Source organism: Eutrigla gurnardus (assembly GCF_963514095.1).
Source record: "Eutrigla gurnardus genome assembly, chromosome: 2".
In the NCBI taxonomy this organism is placed as follows: Eukaryota; Metazoa; Chordata; class Actinopteri; order Perciformes; family Triglidae; genus Eutrigla; species Eutrigla gurnardus.
Window position 1 is genome coordinate 10,944,028 of NC_139916.1, and position 21,243 is coordinate 10,965,270.

The window sequence follows — 21,243 nt, forward strand, 5'->3', positions numbered from 1 at the left end:
TTCGAATCTAAGATAGAGCTACAACGATCCACCCCCATGCGTCCATTACTTATATTACAAATTATTATTATTATATATCATTATAAGTATTACTCCTATCTCATGTTTCGGGTGGTGTAGTGTCTAAGGACTGAGACACATTATCAAAGTGTTGTAGGTTCAAATCCAAGTCTGTGGTTTATCAAATGAGTTATTTTCTATCTTGAGTTCAGAACTATTTATGAAAGGCACACTCACACACATGTATCACCAAGATGACTTTAATTCTCAAATGATTTGATGTTGGATCGGCACATATAGCAAACATCTTATGTTAGGTTGACTGGAAACTCGTTTACTTTCTTCATAATTTCATTCACCACTAGGTGTCCCTAGCATACTTATTTGAAGCTTTGGGGTCGAACCACTTTGGTGGTTCATCTGGCTGAGAGGCTTTGATGTTTCAAGAGGCTTCATCTCACCATCACTAGTCCCTAGCATACTTATTTGAAGCTTTGGGGTTGAACCACTTTGGTGGTTCATTTGGCTGAGAGGCTTCGATGTTTCATGAGGCTTCATCTCACCATCACTAGTAGAAGCCAGGGCCATACCCATTAGATACAACATTCAGTTTGACCCTGCCAGGTACAGAACAGGGATCTGCATGCTGGCACTTCTGGGGTAACATTCATGTGTGAAGCTTGTGTTTGTATTATATATGTTGATTTAGTTTTCACAGTCATTAGTGGGATTTCTTTTATAGAAATCCTCCTAGAAAATTACCAAAAGAGCATAGATTCCTGTCATCTCATCTGTCGAGCTGTGATACCATTGAGACTCCCAGCACTTTCGGTCATGGTGCCTGACGCCCTTTCCTGTGGGCGGAGCCTGTGTAAATACCAGTAACAGTATATGATACATTTATGTTGAGTTCTGTCATGACAGCCTTTTGGTTTCCTCATAGTTTAGTGTTTAATAAGGTGGTTCTCAACAACACAATACGTTTATTTAATGTAACAAATGAGAGGGGTTCCCAACAAATCTTTTACATATTGGATTCTGATTGGTGAAGTCTTACCTATTTTTCCTTCATTGACCCTCCGTCTATTTAAACTGCCCAACAGTCACATGCCTGATACCAGTGTTACGTGTCTTCCTTCCTCTTCAGGTGTGTTGGCGCAGGAGATAAGTCCGGATGATCAGTTTGCTACTGGCTCAATCATCGCTGCCTCCTATGTGAAATACCTGGAGGGCGCTGGGGCAAGGGTTGTACCCATCAGGTATAGAACAGCCAGCTTGGCCCTAGAGGACTCTCTCACAGGCAATTCTGTGGAAACTTTCACCTGTCTTTAATGTGTATGATTCATGTTATTTGAATTTTCACAGTCATTAGTGGGAGTTCTTTTATCGAAATCCTACTGGAGAATTACTAAAAGAGCATAGATTCCTGTCATCTTATCTGTCGAGCTGTGATACCATTGAGACTCACAGTACTTTCAGTCGTGGTGCCTGACGCCCTTTCCTGTGGGCGGAGCCTGTGTACATTTTATTCACATTGAAGTACTGCTAAAAACAGGATTTTTTGATGTGAAAATGATGATGAATGGTAGGGCCTAGGGATGTTATGGTTTGCATCGAGGCTTCGAGGCATGTGTCAAGTATTTCGGCTTCTCCCCCAACGAAGTTCCGTGTCGAGATCTGATTCACCTCGGCAAAATGACGAGCGAGGCTTCATTTCGGGCTACTGTTTCGCAATACAGGTTTACAATTGGCGGGACATTACAACTATAAAGAAGCCCGATACACGAATACTAACTTGTGGGTTTATCATTATTCTTATTCATTATTCTTATATATTCTTATACATCATTATAATAAAAATGGGCACATTATCAAAGCATTGTAGGTTCAAATCCAAGGTGTAATTGCAGTGTAGGCCTACAACTTTGACTAATATATCACTTTATCATCATTATTATACATCATTATACATTATTATAATTATTACTACTGCTGTTCTTCCTACAAAGAGGCAGTGGTCTAGTGGTTAAGGAGTTGGCCATGTTGTCAAAGTGTTGCAAGTTTGAATCACGGATAGAGCTGCAATGACCCACCCCCAAGGATCGATTACTTATATTACAAATGATTATTATTATATATCATTATTATAAATATTACTACTATCTCATGTTTCAAATAGGAAATGGTGGTGTAGTAGCTAAGGACTGAGACACATTATCAAAGTATTGTAGGTTCAAATCCACGGAATGGCTAATTTTCTACCTTGAGTTCGGAACTATTTATGTAAGGCACACTCACACACATATCAGCAAGAGGACTTTAATTCTCAAATGATTTGATGTTGGATCGGCACATGAAGCAATCATCTCATGTTAGGTTGACTGGAAACTCTTTTACTTTCTTCATAATTTCATTCACCACTAGGCGTCCCTAGCATACTTATTTGAAGCTTTGGGGTTGAACCACTTTGGTGGTTCATTTGGCTGAGAGGCTTCGATGTTTCATGAGGCTTCATCTCACCATCACTAGTAGAAGCCAGGGTCATACCCATTAGATACAACATTCAGTTTGACCCTGCCAGGTACAGAACAGGGATCTGCATGCTGGCACTTCTGGGGTAACAATCATGTATGAAGCTTGTGTTTGTATATGTTGATTTAGTTTTCACAGTCATTAGCGGGATTTCTTTTATAGAAATCCTCCTAGAAAATTACCAAAAGAGCATAGATTCCTGTCATCTCATCTGTCGAGCTGTGATACCATTGAGACTCCCAGCACTTTCGGTCATGGTGCCTGACGCCCTTTCCTGTGGGCGGAGCCTGTGTAAATACCAGTAACAGTATATGATACATTTATGTTGAGTTCTGTCATGACGGCCTTTTGGTTTCCTCATAGTTTAGTATTAAATAAGGTGGTTCTCAACAACTCAATACGTTTATTTAATGTAACAAATGAGAGGGGTTCCCAACAATTTTTTTCACATATTGGATTCTGATTGGTGAAGTCTTACCTATTTTTCCTTCATTGACCCTCTGTCTATTTAAACAACACATTTTCTTTCCTTAAGTGTGTTTCTAGTTCATTGTAAATGACAAAAAATGTCAAAGGCTGAAGCCCAGGCTCAAAGGGAGTTACTCTCCCCCAAAGAAACTCTGCTCCCGATCTCATTCAAACACCTCAATCATATATAATCTTCTTTTTGTCTCTAAAGTAGTGATGTCACCAAATAAATGAATAGCATAGAAAAACAGCAAACTTTTTTTCACAGAAACAAGTGGAATTTTATATACATTAAAGTTCTGCTAAAATACAGTCCCAAAGAGTCCAGTTTCCCATCCAAGCTTCGGGTCAAACTGTGGTCCTCATCTCCAATCCCTCCTGGTTATGTCATTACGCCAGTATCATCACTTCTCCCGAACAAACAATTAGTTTTACTCTGATAGCCTACATGTCAGCCTGACATACAGGCCTGTAGGTCTTCTACTTATCTATGTGTTGTGACGCACAATAGACTCCAGCAACAACTAGTTAAGCATTTGAGCAAGCAACTTTCTGATGATATGACGCACATCTCCGTTTTTAGATATTCCAGGCCTTGAGGGCTGCTGAATCCTAGAGTCCAATACTGTCTCATTCATATCCCTTTTATACATAGCAATTGGAATGAAACACAATAAAAACATAAATAGTAGGCTACTTATTAGTTATAAGTCATCCTGGATTCCACCTGAATCAGTATTTACAGGGAGTACACATTGAAGTAGCTACTATTTACAAGTAGGTAGGTGTTATTTATAACTTACCCACACTTGACTCGTGATCCCCATCACTTTCAGTCATGGTACCTGGTGAGGTTTCATGTGGGCGGAGCCTGCACAAATAACTAATTATGTTATTACAGTAATAGGGTCGTTTTCAAGGACACAAGAAACGTTTTGGGTGTAAACGGTCTATTGCTCTCTCTCCTCCTCCCTGTAACAATGACTTATGGGCAGGAACTAGTGCTACCTGTGCTGTACCACGTGGGAGAGGCTGTGTCTGATCTGGCCGGTAGGCTATATTTCTAGGAGGAGAGAGCGTTCTCTGTCTATCTGACCTGGGTCTACTGAGGGGAGGAGCGCACACTGACCGACGGTCTTCCAAGTCTCCCAGAAGCTGGAGGAGCAGGTACAGCCCGGAGGAGCATCAGACGTTATTCCGTCCATCTGCCTCGTCATGTGTCGGCCGGCTGCAGCGCGGCTCGCGGTGCTCGCCGCCTGGCTCTGCTGCGCGCAACTGTGCGCGGCGGCGCCGGGAAGACAGCGGCGCAACCATCGGCCGGTCATCGGTAAGATTCAGCTCCGTGAACGGCGCTGTGATTATGTCATTCGAGCGGAGAATGTTCGAGAAGAGGTGCGCGTAGTCTACTTATGTCCAGTGGCGCCGCCAGCCGGAATCCAGTACGCACTGTGCGTACTTTTTTTGAAGGTGAAAAAAAAGCAAAGATGGTGCTGAACCGGGGCAGGATTGGAAGATTCAGCGGGCTAGATATTTAAATTATGCAAATCAGCGGGTGACACCAAACAACGTCTGCCCAAGCAAGTCAGAGCTTTTCTTTCGCTCACACAGTGACCTGGAGAGACGCAGCCGCATTTGAGAGGACGATCGCGCGTGTGTGCGCAATTACGCATAGCTTGTGTTGGCCCCTCTCCACTACACAATACAGCTCGGCTCTAGTCTCGTCACCTCTCTGCTGCTGAGCACTGTGGGCCGAGCCGATGCATGTCTCTCTCCCCGGGCCGGCAGAGTTATCACCGTACTGTGCGTGTTTGTCCAAGCGTGTGTGTGCGTGCGTGGAGTGCTCACAAGCGTGCGCTTGTGTTTAGGGCGGGGATGGAGGGCACAAAAAAATATTTGCACCGGGGCCTATCACCATGATATACGCTACTGATTTCACTGATACTGAAAACATTAGGTTTTGTCTTAAAAAAGTATTTTTCCTTTTGTTGTTGTATTTGCCGTTTCTGTGCGTACATTGAAATTGAATCCTGGCGGCGCCGCTGCTTATGTCATCATATAAATACCAGCAGACAAGTGCGAGCTGCTCCTCTTATCTTCATGTATGTGCTGCACAGCTTAGTTCCCCTCCAGATACATTCCATAATAATAATAATAATAATAATAATAATAATAATAATAATAATAATCATCATCATTTTGCCGGAGCCCCTGCCCAACAGTCACGTGCCTGATACCAGTGTTGCGTGTCTTCCTTCCTCTTCAGGTGTGTTGGCGCAGGAGACAAGTCCAGATGATCAGTTTGCTACTGGCTCAACCTACATCGCTGCCTCCTATGTGAAATACCTGGAGGGCGCTGGGGCAAGGGTTGTACCCATCAGGTATAAAACAGCCAGCTTGGCCCTAGAGGACTTTCTCACAGGCAGTTCTGAGGAAACTTTCACCTGTCTTCAATGTGTATGATTCATGTTATTTAAATTTTCACAGTCATTAGTGGGATTTCTTTTATCGAAATCCTCCTAGAAAATTACTCAAAGAGCATAGATTCCTGTCATCTCATCTGTCGAGCTGTGATACCATTGAGACTCCCAGTACTTCCAGTCATGGTGCCTGACGCCCTTTCCTGTGGGCGGAGCCTGTGTAAATACCAGTAACAGTATATGACACATTTATGTTGAGTTTTGTCATGACGACCTTTTGGTTTCCTCGTAGTTTAGTGTTTAATAAGGTGGTTCTCAACAACTCAATACATGTATTAAATGTAACAAATGAGAGGGGTTTCCCACAGATCATTTACATATTGGCTTCTGATTGGTGAAGTCTTACCTATCTTTGAATGATTGTCTGATTTTTGTTCTATTTAAAAAGGACCTTTAATGTTTTTCTATTTCTCTTTCCATTGTTGTTGTTTTTTTGTGCCTTCCCTGTTCACCAGAATCAATCGTACAGATGATGAATACGTCAAAATGTTCCACTCTGTGAACGGGTGAGTGGACGAAGAAGTTTATTTTCTTGTCTCCATATCACTGACAGTAACCTTCATAATTAGACAGAACCAGCGGCTTTACACTTTCACGTGTTTTCATGGCAGAACTCAGCTGGATGACAAGTGGCAATGAAACATTAGAATAAAGTTTGGCTGTAGAACAAGTAGTACATTCAAATAACAGGCAGTAGGATGGTCGATGCTTGTTTTGGTCTGTTCTATTTTGTTTTGTTTGATTTAGTACATTTTATCAAAGCGTCTCTGATGATGTGGGAAAACGTTTTATAAAACTGATAATTTTTATTATTATAAGTTGTGCATTTTTCAACAGAGCTGTTAACTGTGTGATCAGTAACGTTCTGTAAAATGTGAGCTTATACAGTATGTTTCTCTTAGCGTGAGTCATGTTTTTTTTTTTGGGGCGGGTGAAAGCTGTGGAGAAGCCGCTGTATCCATGTAAATCTGAACTGTCTCCTCAGGTTGTTGCTGCCCGGAGGAGAAGTTAATGTTCAAACATCGCAGTTCAGTCGAGTTGCCAGGATCTTTTACAATTTGGCTCTGAAGGTAAAACTTGTCAAACGTGTTGTACAACTCGCTGCCAAGATTCCAGATTGTAACCTGCACATGAACTCTGCACTACAGCAACACTCACATGTACGTCCCTCTAATTGTTCCTCTTGTCCATCCTGGCAGTCGGGGGATAAGATGCAGGGATGACGTATCTGTAGGAAGCCAGTGGATTTCTTCTAGAGAATTTTGGATTATAACCTAAAATAAGCTCTATGGCAAAAACGAGTTTGTGATACTTAGAACTAGTCAGAGGTGTTCAAAGAGAATTAACTTGTTTGTACGTCACCTTGGATGAAGGCGTCTGCCAAGAAACAATACAGTTAAGTAAAGTGTTAGAAGTAAAGTAGAATTACATTACTTCTGGGGAAACATTCACCTGTCAATCTTATATTTTTATTGATTAAATTTTCACAGTCATTAGTGGGATTTCTTTTGTAGAAATCCTCCTAGAAAATTACTCAAAGAGCATAGATTCCTGTCGTCTCATCTGTCGTGCTGTGATCACATTCCTCTGTGTGTGAGCTCAGACATGATACTTGCTGAGCTGCAGTGAAAGTATGGCGAGATCAAGAGGGGCTAAAGAGACTCTTACATTGGACGATGTGTGTTGAAGCCACGCACTTTGACTGCAGGTGAACTTCTCATCCCTCCCTCTCTCTGACCTCGGCAGGCCAACAACGCCGGCGACTACTTCCCACTGTGGGGAACCTGTCAGGGCCTCCAGCAGCTGTCTGTCCTCACGGCCAACAGAAACCTGCTTACCCTCACCGACACCGAGGCCGTGGCCCTGCCTCTCACGCTGACGCGAGGTATCCTGCTGGTCCTGGTCCTCGGCTCTTCCCTTTCTCTCTTCTGAGCTGATTTCCTCCTGTGCTCGTCTCACTTCTCATATGACTCAACTTATTTGTTCATTTTATCTTTCTTTACCCGTAAAGCAAATTTATGACGTCAGTAGATGTGTGTTTGAGATGAGTTTTGGCTTCAGGGCTGCAGTGAAACACTCAGATCTCACACTAAGTTCGTCATCAGCATACTCCCATGTGCACAATGAGGCTAATGTGCCGAAAAAATTGACATGTCCCTGTAAAATTCCTCTTTGCACGGCGGGAAAACATATTTTGGCTAACTGGAGAAAACTGGAGTGTTGAGTAAATGTAAACTGACCCAGCAGCTTTGGGTAAAGCCTCAGCGTAGGTAGATGCAACAGGATCTGAGTCTTGCAGTTGTCTTGGATACCTCGAGATGAACTTATAGAAAAAAGGAAGCTCTATTTAAAAAACAGGTTTTTGATTCAGCAGATTAAAAAAAGAAGCTGGAGGCTTTGTTGAGCTTTGCTAACGTTGAGTTAAAGAATAATCACACAATATTATCAGATTAATTTTTGACAGGACAGGATCCTTTTAAAGGAAACCTTTCTGTGGTGTTTCTCCAAACTGTGGTCTCAGTCATGGTGCTAACTGCAGTAGCATCATATGAATCTGAGACTGAGTGATTCACTAGCACTCAAATGTGTTATGAAAGGGTCATTTTGAGTTCTGCTCAGCTTTTAGGGCAGCTGCAGTTGTAGAAAGAAAGTTCACCCGGCCACATATTAGGATTACATTAAAGGAGTGTTGTAATTATTTAATGTTAAATGTCACTTCCCTCTCCTCTGTTCTTCCTCTCACCTCCTCCACACACTGCCAATCCGTCCTCTAGCCGCCAATTCCAGTCGTCTGTTCCGAAGTTTTCCCAAAGATCTGCTGCAGTCTCTGGCCAGGGAAAACATCACTTCCAACTTCCACAACTGGAGTCTGTCCATGCAGGTATTTACTCTCATTTGGTGCTTACTACTTCTTGTTTACTACTTCTTTGCTACTTCTAGAAGGTGCAAGTGTCAGTGTTCTTCGAGTGTTTTTTGTAATGACAGCATCCCTGTTCCCCTTTTAAAACTGGGGAGGCAACACGGCCCAGTCTCATGGCAGGTTTGTGTATGTACAAATGATCCTTTTTCTGTGTCAATCCGCATGAAAACAATGGAAAGTTAATTAGGATCCACAAATTCAACACATCCACGGCCAGAGCCAATGAAGTAATATTACATATACACAAAGGTGGCGGTGGATGGCAGACTTTCAACCACCGCGTTTCCCAAAGTGTTATGAAGTCTCGCTTTTCCTAAACCGTGTGGAGTCGTTGTTTTGTAGCATGATGCCGAAAATGGACACATGAGCTGTAAATAAAATGGACCGATTGTGTCATTCAGCAAAAAACCAGTGGATTAAGACGATTAAGATTTTGTTCCATTAAAATTCCTTGTACTTCTTGTAAATGAAGGATTATGCTCAAGGCAACGTCAATGATAATTCTGTGGATGCAAAACAGGATGTGCTGTTTATCTTTTTACGGTTCACATGATATCACTGGAAGGCAAGTTTATTTATACAGCCTTTCATACACAAGGTAATTCAAAGTGCTTTACAGAGGCAGACCAATACATTAATTGCAAAGACTGTAAATGTAATACAAATTAAAGTGTGATTTAAAACAATAACTTCTGCTGATTTTCTGGTTCTTACTTGTATTTCAGGTTGCTACTAGAACATGTATAGAAACTTTAATTTATTTTCCCATCAGGCTGTGCTGCAGCAGCTCTTCTCAGCCTCTCTTTGAAACAATTGCAAAGAGCCCACTCTGCTTTGATTGCTCCGATGATCGTCCCTTAGCACCTTGGTTTGACTAGGGCCCCGTCCAGACGAAGCAAAACAAACTTTTTTTCTCCGTTTTGCCTTGGCGTCGTTTCAAGAAAATCCGCGTCCAGACGAATCCACTGAAAACGATTCAGCGTGCTGTAGTACATATTCCATGCCCTAACGCGCGCTGTTTCTGCTACAAAAACGCAGAAGAAGAGACAGAGCTTGACCGGATGTTTGCCAATGCTATGGCAACATGTGAGAGTTACGGCTAATCTCCGCCCGACCAGCCGATCAATAAACACCCATAAGATGACAATTTGGCCCGTATAAATAAAACCAACAATAAGCATCAACAGCCGTCACCCTAAGGACCTTGACGAGGCGTTCTCACACGTTGGGATGGATTAATTAGACAAATAAATGCCTACATTCATGGGAAGTTAGCTAGCGGTTGTTTGTTAGCATCGTAATAAAGTAGCACATCTGCAACTTTTTTCCCGGAGTATCGCCCCCCTCTCTCAGCTCCGTTTTTTTTTTCCATACAGCGGCCCTGATACGCCGACGTACAGACGAGCAGAATATCTGCTACGAACACGGAGGCCGCCGTTATTGTTGTTGTTACGAGACGTCGCGGGGGAAGAAGTCAGGCTCGAGGGTCGAGGAGCGGGGCGATGACGTCAGCGTATTCGTTTTCGCCGTCCACACGAAAACGATCACGAAACGGAGGGGTGCCGTTTTTTTCTTTTCCACCTTGAGAGCTGGTTTAAAAAAAGTGTGTTTTCACGCCGCGAAAACGCCGGATCCGTCTGGACAGCAAGGCGAAACGCACAAGACTTCTGCGTTTACGCACTGAAAACGTTTTCGTCTGGACAGGCCCTAGATGATGCCTCAAACAAAGCGACAGCGTCCCTAAACTTGCTTTGTACACAGAAGGAATCCTGTAAGGTTACCTTAATATCAACAGGTGCTAAGGTGAATTGGCCAAGTGATAAGGCGTAACCCAAAGATCGTGGGTTTGACCTCCATCCATGCCTTGAATGGAAACAGCAGCTTGCCACTGTAAACGTGTAGTTCACAGTATAATAGTTCTGTCTTTGTTCCATTCAGAAAGAGCAAAATAGTTTTACTTTAACTGCATTAATCTAAATCAAGTCGATGTAAGATCTCTGCCTCTGCACCGACAGAACTACAGCAGAAACGCCAAGCTGAAGAAGTTTTACAAGGTCCTGTCCACTAACAATGATGGGAAGCAGGAATTCATCTCCACCATGGAAGGTACCATTCCTCCGTGACTACTGAACACTTCTGTGTCACATCACAAATGTCTGCAGATAAAACATGAATTTAGAGAATCTAATATAGAAAGTCCTGTTTTTTGGAAATGGTGTCGTTACATAGTTTGCACAGCAGTGTGCGCTGTTGCTTTCAATAGCCACATGACCTGGTATAATGTTATACAGCACAGAGAACCAGTAGGGATGGGGATGATATAGGATATTATGGCAGTGTCACCTTATAGCTGAAGTGGTGTTTTGTAAAATCATTTTGGGAGTGATGCTGATGACATCATTGAGATGACGAAATACATTTTCTTTTGTCGGCTGACGATGTTTTGTGGTTCTCCTCAGCGTACCGATATCCGTTTTACGCGGTCCAGTGGCATCCGGAGAAAAGCCCCTTTGAGTGGATCGAGAAGCCGGGAATGATTCACTCCACCACTGCTGTAAAAGTCAGCTTCTACACCGCCAGCTTCTTCGTCTCTGAAGGTAACATCTCTAAATGCCTTCATCACTGCAGGTTATCAGCTTCTCTCTTTTCTGCGTGTTTCACAACAACGTATCTACCAAAAGGCAGGTCACTGATAGAGAAGTTTAGCCAACAATGATCTGACTAGTTTAATGCAAAAACAATAACTATTTGCAATTACAAGTTTTACTCTCTCTTTTTTTTACATTTTGAATAAATGTTAGTCTTTGTGTTTTCGTCTTCTGTGAATTCACCTTTAGTCGAGTTAAGCGCTCATTAATTACCTGAACGGTGTGTGTGTGTGTCTGTCATGAAGGAAATGGGTGTGTTTTCTTTACACTCTCCCCCTTCTTTCGTTCAGCGATGAAGAACAACCATCATTTCTCCAGTCCTGTGGAGGAAGAGCAAGCCCTCATCTACAACTTCTCTCCCGTCTACAGAGGCAGTGACAGCATCTTCCTGCAGATCTATTTCTTTGATTGATGGACGGAACCAAGACGAAAACAGTCACTGCAGCAGCTTCACTGATTTGCTGATTTGTCCAGACGGCAACGAAATTCATTGTCAAGTAACACAAGGAAATAAATCCCCAAATTTTATCAAAAATTCGTTTGTCGTTGTATCATTTAGTTTTGGCACTTTTGCTAGCTGTTTACCTGCAAAATGTAGATCAGATTACCAATTTTTCTTTCAAAGAAGTTTGTATAATCATTTTGTAATTTTGTTGGAAATGTGGATTTCAATAATCACAGACCTCTATCGATGAGTCTTGAGAGAGTTCATCTTGATTGTATTTTTGTGTCTCTTTGAGTATTACTGTGTTCCTCAACAAAAGGGTATTTTGTATGTCACGAAAATCTCCAACGATAATCAGGTTTTTACATTGAAACATTTATTTTCAGTAGACTTAAGTAATTACATTTACTTTATACTAAGGAGTTGGAAACCTGAAAAGGTTGCAGGTGGGTTTTTTCTCTCTTAACACCAACTGTATGTGTTTTGTGTGGATCAGATTTGGAAATGTTTACTGGCGTGGCATCATTACAGCGTTGACACATATCATGACGTCACTTTTTTTTCTCACCATTTTGAATGTAGTACACCAAACCAATAAGGCTCATATTTTGTAGTAGTTTGATCATAGTTTGTTTGATCAGAGGATTTATTCAAAAGTCTGGTTGAAATTATTTTCATACATTTTATGCCTGAACGTTTGAACATTGTGTTTCTTGCTGCAAGAGAAAAAAAACTGTAAATAAATAAATACACATCCAATATTTCATTTTTACTATGATTGTTTTTGCCAGGAGGATAATACAATTGGGGCTGCACGGTGGTGTAGTGGGTAGCACTGTCGCCTCACAGCGAGAGGGTCCCGGGTCGTATCCCCGGGTCGGATTCCCGGGTCGGGTTCTCTCCGGGTTCTCCGGCTTCCTCCCGCAGTCCAAAGACATGCAGGATGGGGATAGGTTCATTGATGACTCTAAATTGCCCGTAGGTGTGAATGAGAGAGTGAATGGTTGTCAATCTCTACATGTCGATAGACTGTTGTGTCCTGTCCAACTTGTCCCCCCCCCCCCCGACCATGAATACAGGATAAGCGGTAGACAATGGATGGATAATGCAACTGATCACTTCCATGTGAGTGAGTGAGGGAGTGCGTGCTCAAGGGCCTCTGGTGATTTTGTCTTTGGGAAGGTTGTATGACATTATTAGAAATGTCTCTTAATAGCTGTTACACTTGTAGGACAAGTTCTTTAGTTTATTTTTTTTTGTCCCTCCTGTTGATTTTGAAATTGCTCTTCATCTCTACTGACAAAATCTCAAAATACAAGTGATGCACATGGGGTGTGGTGGCCAAGTGGTAAGGCGTTGGTCTCGTAAACCAAAGATCATGGGTTCGAACCCCATCCATACCTGCCAAGCATCAGCTCAAAAATCTCGACATTGATGTTGTATGTGAGTGTCTCCCACGTCATCGGTTCAACTCCCATGCCATACCTATTAAAAAAACGGCTCATGAGCTTTTCTAAGCATTTACTGGTATTTGTAAACTAACAAGTTTCCAGCTCTTCCAATTGCTTTAGTGTATCAAAGCCCAAGAAACCCTATGCAGTACATTAGCTACTTTACATGGGTATTTCTACAACACTACATTCTGGGAGAAATCATGTACCTTACCTGCAAGACAATGGCTTTACATACTAGTCAATCCTGTTGATGATGTGTGGTGGCCAAGTGGTAAGGCGTTGGTCTTGTAAACCAAAGATCATGGGTTTGACCCCCATCCATACCTGCCTGACATCATTAAACAGGCATTGAGCTTCTCTCCTCTGGTAGGCAACTTTGGTATTTACTGCTCCAAGTAAACTAACAAGATTCTAGAAATATCTACTTTTGTATCAAAGGGCAACTACTCTAAGTACAAAATTTAGATACTTGTACTCCACATGGGTATTTCTATTTGATGCTACACCTCTGCTCCACTACATTGAGAGGAAAAACTAGTGCACTGAAATTTTTGTCTGGCAGCTTTAAATAAACGTTCACAGTGTTTATGAAGGTGTGGTGGCAAGGCATTGGTCTTGTAAACCAAAGTTCCTGGCTTCAACCCCCATCCATGCCTGGAATATGCTGGAATCTGGACTATAACTTGCAACCTCAAATTAATGGTCAAATGAGGACCTTCTGTTCCATTCTGCTCTCAATACCAAGGTTGATTGGTTCGCTGTCATATTTGATTGCTTTGGATGACGTGATTACGAATCCCACTGCATTCCTTGGCAAGACCCATTAAGCAACACATAAATAAAGAGGGAAGAAGAGAAAAGGTCCTACTGGTAAACGTTAGCTAACAACGTCATGTGGTTTTTACCACTTGTTTTCATCCAAAGGAAAGCGTGGGCGAAACCTAGACTCTCATTCCAAGTTGACCAAGATGAGCCATTTACTCAAGTGCTCTTACTGAAGTACAAACTGTAAATAAGAACACCTGCTTCACTGTATTTCTTTCTAAGTAACCTTCAGTTAGTTGGCCAAATTATAGGCTACTTTAAAGGAAGTCAGACATCATCCAAAATCCTCAAACAAATGCAGTAAGAAATGGTGGCCAAGTGGTAATGCTTAGGTTTCTTTATCTAAACATCATGAGTTCAACTCCCATCCATTTGTCCTAAGGAATGATTGTGCAACTGTAGATGCTCATGAATGGGATGTCTGAAACATGACTTTATTACTCAAGGAGTTGTTCAATGTCAGCTATCAGGAAATCTCTTTGACGAATGGGGAGATCTGACTCTATTAGAAAATGTTCCACAAGTCTGTTTGAAGAATTTTGTGTGTTTTTTTATGAATTGTGTGATTTGATGTAGGCCTATTTATTACTGTTCCTGTTATAATGTATTTCATGTGTCCTTTACACCTGCCAAGGGACTACAGTTGAAATAGCCATATGGCTTAACTGGCACATTTATGTCTGTGGAGTTTCAGAAATGCGATGACAGCAAGTAGTACACGCTGACCAAAACCGGACCGGAAATGTGCAGTTACTGTGTGCAAAAGCTCTTATTTTTTTGTCCTCGCTGACAGGAAGTGGTGTGCCTTATTGTTGTCAAATGACCAGAGAATGAGACGTTTGTGTATCAAAGTCCAGACTGAACACAGTTTGTGAGGATCAACATGGAAGAGCAGAAGAAGATTCTGTGTGTGGGTCTGGTGTGTCTCGACATCATCAATGTGGTTGACAAGTACCCAGAAGAAGACACCGACAGCAGGTTAGCACACAGGCTAATGCTAACAGTGACGGAAGGCCAGTTAACAGGCTAACGCTAACACCGTCAGCGGGTTAGCACAGGCTAATTCTAACAGTGACGGGAGCATAGCTAACAGGCTAGCTCAACAACGGCAGCAGGTTAGCAGTCCACAGGTTAATGCTACCACAGGACAGCAATACCGCGAAGCAGAACTTTTTTTCAGGTTACGACGGGGGTTCACTTCTCCCTGGAGTACATTAGCATGGTCGCTTATGGTGCACAGCTATGTTTAAAATAACATATCATCAACAGGTACACAAGCACTGACTACCAACCAATCAAATGTCCGTGCGCTTATTCTGAGAAGAACCCTTTGGTTATTATATATATATATACACACACAAAAGTGTTGGCATCAAAATATTTTTAAAGAACCTAAAGTAAAAGTACTCATTATGCAGAACGGTACTTTTCAGAATAATTTACATAAGGGTTAAATATTAATTCAATTAATTATTGACACTGATCATACATGTGGTCACATTAGTAAATGTCATCCCAGCATGCACTTCTGCAGATTAATCATCTTTGATATTGATCCTCGATATTAACTGTAGGAAGGAGGAAATGAAACCTGTCTTAAACATATTTTCATCGCTCCACACAAACAATGTTTTCACTTCTTCAGTGATATTGACAGTTGATGCAGTGATGTCATCAATCTCTGTGACTGCAGGTGTTTGTCGCAGCGCTGGCAGCGCGGAGGAAACGCTTCAAACTCCTGCACGGTGCTGTCGCTGCTCGGAGCGTCCAGCGCCTTCATGGGCTCGCTGTCAGCTGGACCCGTGGCTGAGTGAGTACTGATTAATATGTCCATCAATACATGAGTTATCAACAAGTTCATCAATAATGACTGAGGGTGTCGTGTACATTTTAATTTTATTACTTTATTAACACTGTTGTTTTATAATTTTTAAATTCATAATTTAAAGAGGAACTAAATTGTTCACAGTGAAACAACATCTCAGATTCTTGTTAGTATATAACATTCATGCTGCTAATTTTATACATATTTTCCACATATGTATCATCTTGATTTATATTTATGTTTATACACAGAAATATTGCAGCTCATTGTATACATACATTTACTGTCTTTTACAATTGTATATATATACATATATATATATATTACAGGATCAATTTTATCATTGGTCGTATCCATGGAAACGGCTGAATATCCCTTTAAGTTTTAAAGTCTTCAGAACTTCCAGTTCCAGTTTCCTAGTCTCCTTTTCTCCCCACATTTCCTCATTTCCTCTCTCTCCTTGTTTCCTCGTCTCCTCTTTCACTCTCTTTTGCTTCATTGTCTCCTTTCCATCCTTTCTGGATTCCTCATCTCCTATCTCTCTCTCTCTCTCTCTCTCTCTCTCTCTCTCTCTCTCTCTCTCTCTCTCTCTCTCTCTCCTTGTTTGTCATCCCTTTTTTTCTCCTGTCATTTCCTTGTTTTCTCTTTCTCTGTCTTTGTTTTATCTTCTCCATATGCTCCTTTCTTGTAAAGGTCAGGTTGAGATGGAGATGTTTAACAGTTTCCTGTCCATAGTATTAATTTGGAGGACAGAGAGAACATTAAACAGTTTCCTGTCTAGTTTTATCTTGGAGGACAGAGGAAACGTGAAACACTTTACTGTTTGTAGTTTTATTTTGGAGGATTTTCAGAAGTTCCAAATCGATGTGTCTCTGGTGTCTGAGCACGCTCAGTGTGCCCTTCCAGCCTCTGTGGTCGTCAGCAACATCACGACAGGAAGCCGTACCATCCTGCACATGAACAGGTGTGTGTGTGTGTGTGTGTGTGTGTGTGTGTGTGTGTGTGTGTGTGTGTGTGTGTGTGTGTGTGTGTGTGTGTGTGTGTGTGTGTGTGTGTGTGTGTGTGTGTGGAACTAACGCCATCTATTTCAGGAACATCGTCGTCGTCACAGAGCAGCTCTGCGTCCGTCCTGTTCCACCAGTGAGGATACTGTTCCTCTCTCTCAGTGGGTTTATTTTAGAGGACCGAGTTGATGTGAAGCCGTTCCTTTTCTCTCTCTCTGTCAGTTTCATCATGGCCGACTTCTTGCGGCGTGCGATCGATGTCTCGGCGGTGGTTTGGCAGGTCAAAGGTCAAACTCCGTCTGCGTGTTGTGTTGTTTGTCCGTCCAGCGGATCTCGAACCGTCGTTCTCTACGACACGTAAGACAACCTGACGACCGGCCGGCGGGACGCAGCATTCACTAAATACCTCTTTCTCACCTGTCTGGAGTCAGCTCCACTTGTCTGGAGTCAGCTCCAACTTTACTGCAGGCAGATAAAAAAAAGTACTGAGGTGTTTTGTGAACGCTGTTTGACCCGCCTCAAGGAAGCATGAACACCGGATCCTGATCCTGGTCTAATTTCCCACTGCAGAGCGAGGCGTTACAAATAAACAGATATTTTGATAAGTGCTTCATGACGAGGCAAAGAGGCGATGGGTTTCAATGAAAGAACAGCTAAAAATGCATCTGTTGTCCATAACATAACAGTTCACTGTACTTTTAGATGTGTGTCGGTCTCCTCACTGTGTGTTCAGTGCAGAGCTAGCATCAGGACGTGGTTAGCTTAGCTAAGCAAACTACTGAGAAACAGTTACAACATAAATGACAGTAATCGACGTGGTGTGTAAATATTGTTGAATCCATATTTTCTCTATGCTAAGCTAGGCTAACAGTCCTGGACCTGCGAACAGCGCTGCGTTCAGTTTGTCCACTGGGCTCCATCGTCAGTTTGAGTCTCTGCAGTGGTTTTAATGGGAGTTTAATTCATCGCCGCTGATTGATTTAATATCTCTGATGTTTAAAACGACCACATTCACACTGAAATATGTTCAGTAATCAAACCGGTTTCAATCTGCCGCCTGTGAGGAGTCTCCTTCCAAAGTGATCAGATGGATTTCAATAAACATACCTGGAAAGGTGTGCAGATAACTACAAAATACAAACTAACAGACAAAATATTTTCTCCAAAATTCCCATTATCAACCAAATATCTTTGGTTGATAATGAAAGTTAGTTTTCTGCGTTGATGACTTTGGAAGTGAACTCTTCACACTTAAAGTCGGAATGTTTGAATGTAAATTAAATAACACTTTATTGAGTTTCATGGTGATTGTTGGACTTTAGGGAGATGACTCATTTTTAAATCTACAGTTTGAATTCATGATCAAACAGATTCATACCAACGTTTGCAGATCCGGAATCAGGAACGGTCGCTAATCAGCCTCATGGCTCATAACTGACACATCTGTGTCACATGACATGACTGTCACATGTCTGTCACGTAACAAAGTAAATGTATTCTTGTCAAATAAAACCTCCGTAAAGTCCTCACAGACACATGAATCAATGTTTAATTTGAAATCCTGAAAAAAAGTTTTAATTCCTGAAACTATTTCACTGATTGTTGAAGTGTTTGTGTACAGAAGAATGTCCTTCAGCACCAACCTGAGTAGGTCAAACAGGAAGTTTAGATGTATTTAAATGTAAATGTTTAACGATTATTGAACTCTGACCTTCTCTGCGTCAGGAACCTTCCTGATGTCACAGCGAAGGATTTCTCCGAAGTCGACCTCAGTCAGTTCAAGTGGATCCACTGGGAGGTGAGCGGCGGTCCAAGTCTGAAACAGCACCTGACTCACCCTGACTAGACCAGACTAATTTGACTAAAGCTCTCTTAACCAGACTAATCTGAATAAACCTGACTAAACCAAACTTTTAAGACTCGGAATATTACAGTTTACACGTATTGTCTGTTTGTTTGGGATTTTTTTCCTCCTGCAGGGCCGAAATGCTGAGGAGCAGGTGAAGATGATCGAGCGGGTCGCCACGTATAATAACACGTTGCCACAGCAGCAGAGAATCACCGTCTCCGTGGAGATAGAGAAGACCAGGGAGCCGCTGTATCAGCTGTTTCCTCACGGTGACGTGGTGCGAGTCTAACAGACGAAAGTCTTGAAAATAATTTATTTTTTAAAAGTTCAGCAACTAGATTTACACTTTTAAAGCATTTAAAGATGAAAAGTCAATCATCATCGTCAAAGATGAAGACATCGATCAACACACTTCCCTCCAAACATCATGGCCTAAATGATACCGACTCATCAATAACTCACTTAAAGAGTGTGTCAACATCCTTAATTAATTTGATTAATTGTTCTGATGGCAACAATAACTTACAACCTGATTTGTCAATCAGCGGTTATGGCAGCAGCAGAAACAATCAACTTTTGGAGATCAAGATATCAAACTAAATGCTCTGCAGAGAAAGTAGAGACTGACATAAAACTCAGTAAGTGAATCCTCCCGTTGTTGTCGTCATCATCTCTTCAGGTGTTTGTCAGTAAAGACGTGGCTCGTCACTTCGGCTTCCTATCAGCTGAAGCTGCTCTTAGAGGACTCTACAGTCGGGTCAAACAGGGGTGAGTGGAGGTCAAAGGTCAGCAGTTAGAACAGGTGGAGTAAGAAGTCTGTCTCTGACTCTCTGACCCGTCTCTCTCTGGCCTGTCTCTCTCTCAGGGCTGTCCTGATATGTGCCTGGGCAGAAAAAGGGGCGGATGCTTTGGGTCCTGACGGTTTGGTCGTTCATTCAGACGCCTTTCCTCCTGAAACTCTCGTCGATACTCTCGGAGCTGGAGACACTTTCAACTCTGCTGTCATCTACACACTGTCCAACGGTGAGACATTACACACCGTCCAACACTGAGACATTACACACTGTCCAATACTGAGACATTACACACTGTCCAACGGTGAGACATTATACACCGTCCAATACTGAGACATTACACACTGTCCAACAGTGAGACATTACACACCGTCCAACAGTGAAACATCACACACCGTCCAACACTGAGACATTACACACTGTCCAACACTGAGACATTACACACCGTCCAACACTGAGACATTACACACTGTCCAACACTGAGACATTACACACCGTCCAACACTGAGACATTACACACCGTCCAACACTGAAACATTACACACCGTCCAACGATGAGACATTACATACTGTCCAACGGTGAGACATTACACACTGTCCAACAGTGAAACATTACACACTGTCCAACAGTGAAACTCCAGGTCAAAGTGACCATACTGAAGTCAGGTCCGATTTGTGTCCGTCTGCATTTTTGTACTTAAATAAATAAATCCATTTTCCAACCGTAGGTGGATCTTTGCAGGATGCTGTGACCTTCGGCTGCAGAGTCGCCGGCAGGAAGTGTGGTTTCCACGGTTACGATGGCATCGCCGCAGAGTTTAAAACAGTGACTTAATTCTATTTAATTATCAGTTTGAAAAGTAAAGCTTCATGAAAAATAAAAAAGTGCTGAGCTGCATGTTTACAACTAATGATTAACTCTTTGTTAAATAGTAATTAAAGCAGCGATAGGCAGGTCTTTTGCTTTAATTTGTTCTTATGAAGTAATTGTTGATTGCAAAATGTGACTGCTGTGGAATAATTACACCATCAGCTTTAAGATTCGCAGTCATTCCAAAGGAAGAGAAGTGGGCTTCACTTACGCCAGTATACTTATGAAAGTTATAAAATATTAACAGGCAGGCTCCGTCGTCTGAACAAAACGGTAAAACTCTTTATAGACTGGCGGCAGATTACAACTACACTCCTTCCTTTCTTACCTTTTCGCAATAAAAGCCCCATCACTGCTTACCAGAGAGCAGTAAGCTTCAACTCAACAAAATAGCTAGCGGTAGCTTTTCTCCAGTTAGCGTAATGTTTACTGTAGAAACTGTTAACAGAGGAGGTGAAGCGGGAACATGATAGAAAACATTCCACTGAGCTACATCAAAAATGAACAAACTCTACCTACTTATTACATTTTTTGTTGCTTTGGACCCGGTCGTCTTTGCGAAGGCGCCACCGAATACAGTAATTAATGATAATAACTGATTCTCTGTAGCCAATATTAAACAAACCTAACTGTTAACAAGCTGCTAACAAAGGGATGTGTGAGTGTTAATTGACTGTGTGATGCGGTGAGTTTATATGAGGTAACTTATTAACTTAAAAATGAGTTTGTTGATGTATTTTTTTTTTCCTGATTGGATTCAAATCGGTCACACTGATTAATAAATGACATTATTGATTTGAAAATGTGACACTTTTCATCCATTCATTCATCATTCAGCGACAGAATCCGTGTTCATGTTGATAAAGTTTTTGTCGTTCTAGTCACCGTTTGCCTGTTGTCACCCAGTGTCATGTGACTCTGCAGTGATGCAGCAGACAGAAATCCAGTTCTCATTAAACTGTGAACCACTCTCTCTGTCTGTGGTAGCACACCGCCCCATAGGCCGAGACTTTGCCTTTATTGGGCTGGTTTGGACCAGGAGGCAACCTCCAGTTCTGAAAAGGCGAGGAGAGAGATAGAGAGAGCGAGAGGCTAGGCAGAGTGAGGATAGAGAAGTGACCAGGTCAGCGT

At 42.0% G+C, this 21,243-nt stretch overlaps 2 protein-coding genes across 3 annotated transcripts; both read left to right on the forward strand.

The window, feature by feature from the left end:
* The first annotated feature begins 4,056 nt into the window (after positions 1 to 4,056).
* On the forward strand, positions 4,057 to 11,993 carry LOC311029890 (gamma-glutamyl hydrolase). The gene is made up of 9 exons (XM_084035293.1): positions 4,057 to 4,327; positions 5,264 to 5,378; positions 5,933 to 5,983; positions 6,463 to 6,547; positions 7,224 to 7,362; positions 8,252 to 8,358; positions 10,413 to 10,503; positions 10,857 to 10,994; positions 11,336 to 11,993. Exons 1-9 carry the CDS (start codon positions 4,216 to 4,218, stop codon positions 11,455 to 11,457), a joined length of 960 nt encoding a protein of 319 aa, XP_083891419.1. The 5' UTR covers positions 4,057 to 4,215; the 3' UTR covers positions 11,458 to 11,993.
* A 2,573-nt stretch (positions 11,994 to 14,566) lies between these two features.
* khk (ketohexokinase) lies at positions 14,567 to 20,915 on the forward strand. 2 transcript variants are annotated; one of them, XM_084024470.1, is made up of 8 exons: positions 14,567 to 14,747; positions 15,463 to 15,579; positions 16,424 to 16,558; positions 18,324 to 18,396; positions 18,578 to 18,724; positions 19,127 to 19,215; positions 19,313 to 19,470; positions 19,970 to 20,915. In XM_084024470.1, exons 1-8 carry the CDS (start codon positions 14,653 to 14,655, stop codon positions 20,074 to 20,076), a joined length of 921 nt encoding a protein of 306 aa, XP_083880596.1. In that variant the 5' UTR covers positions 14,567 to 14,652; the 3' UTR covers positions 20,077 to 20,915. The 2 variants fall into 2 exon arrangements, with proteins under 2 accessions (XP_083880596.1, XP_083880597.1); XM_084024471.1 differs by lacking the exon at positions 16,424 to 16,558 and adding an exon at positions 16,821 to 16,955.
* Positions 20,916 to 21,243: the final 328 nt, after the last annotated feature.

What these genes read in the sequence shown, in the direction of transcription:
- LOC311029890 (XM_084035293.1), top strand. Translation starts at nt 4,216, where the DNA reads ATGTGTCGGCCGGCTGCAGCGCGGCTCGCGGTGCTCGCCGCCTGGCTC. An exon ending in GCAAGGGTTGTACCCATCAG is followed by an intron (nt 5,379 to 5,932) that starts GTATAAAACAGC and finishes CCTGTTCACCAG; the next exon opens with AATCAATCGTACAGATGATG. An exon ending in ACTGGAGTCTGTCCATGCAG is followed by an intron (nt 8,359 to 10,412) that starts GTATTTACTCTC and finishes CTGCACCGACAG; the next exon opens with AACTACAGCAGAAACGCCAA.
- khk (XM_084024470.1), top strand. Translation starts at nt 14,653, where the DNA reads ATGGAAGAGCAGAAGAAGATTCTGTGTGTGGGTCTGGTGTGTCTCGAC. An exon ending in TCAAGTGGATCCACTGGGAG is followed by an intron (nt 18,397 to 18,577) that starts GTGAGCGGCGGT and finishes TTCCTCCTGCAG; the next exon opens with GGCCGAAATGCTGAGGAGCA. An exon ending in TACAGTCGGGTCAAACAGGG is followed by an intron (nt 19,216 to 19,312) that starts GTGAGTGGAGGT and finishes TCTCTCTCTCAG; the next exon opens with GGCTGTCCTGATATGTGCCT.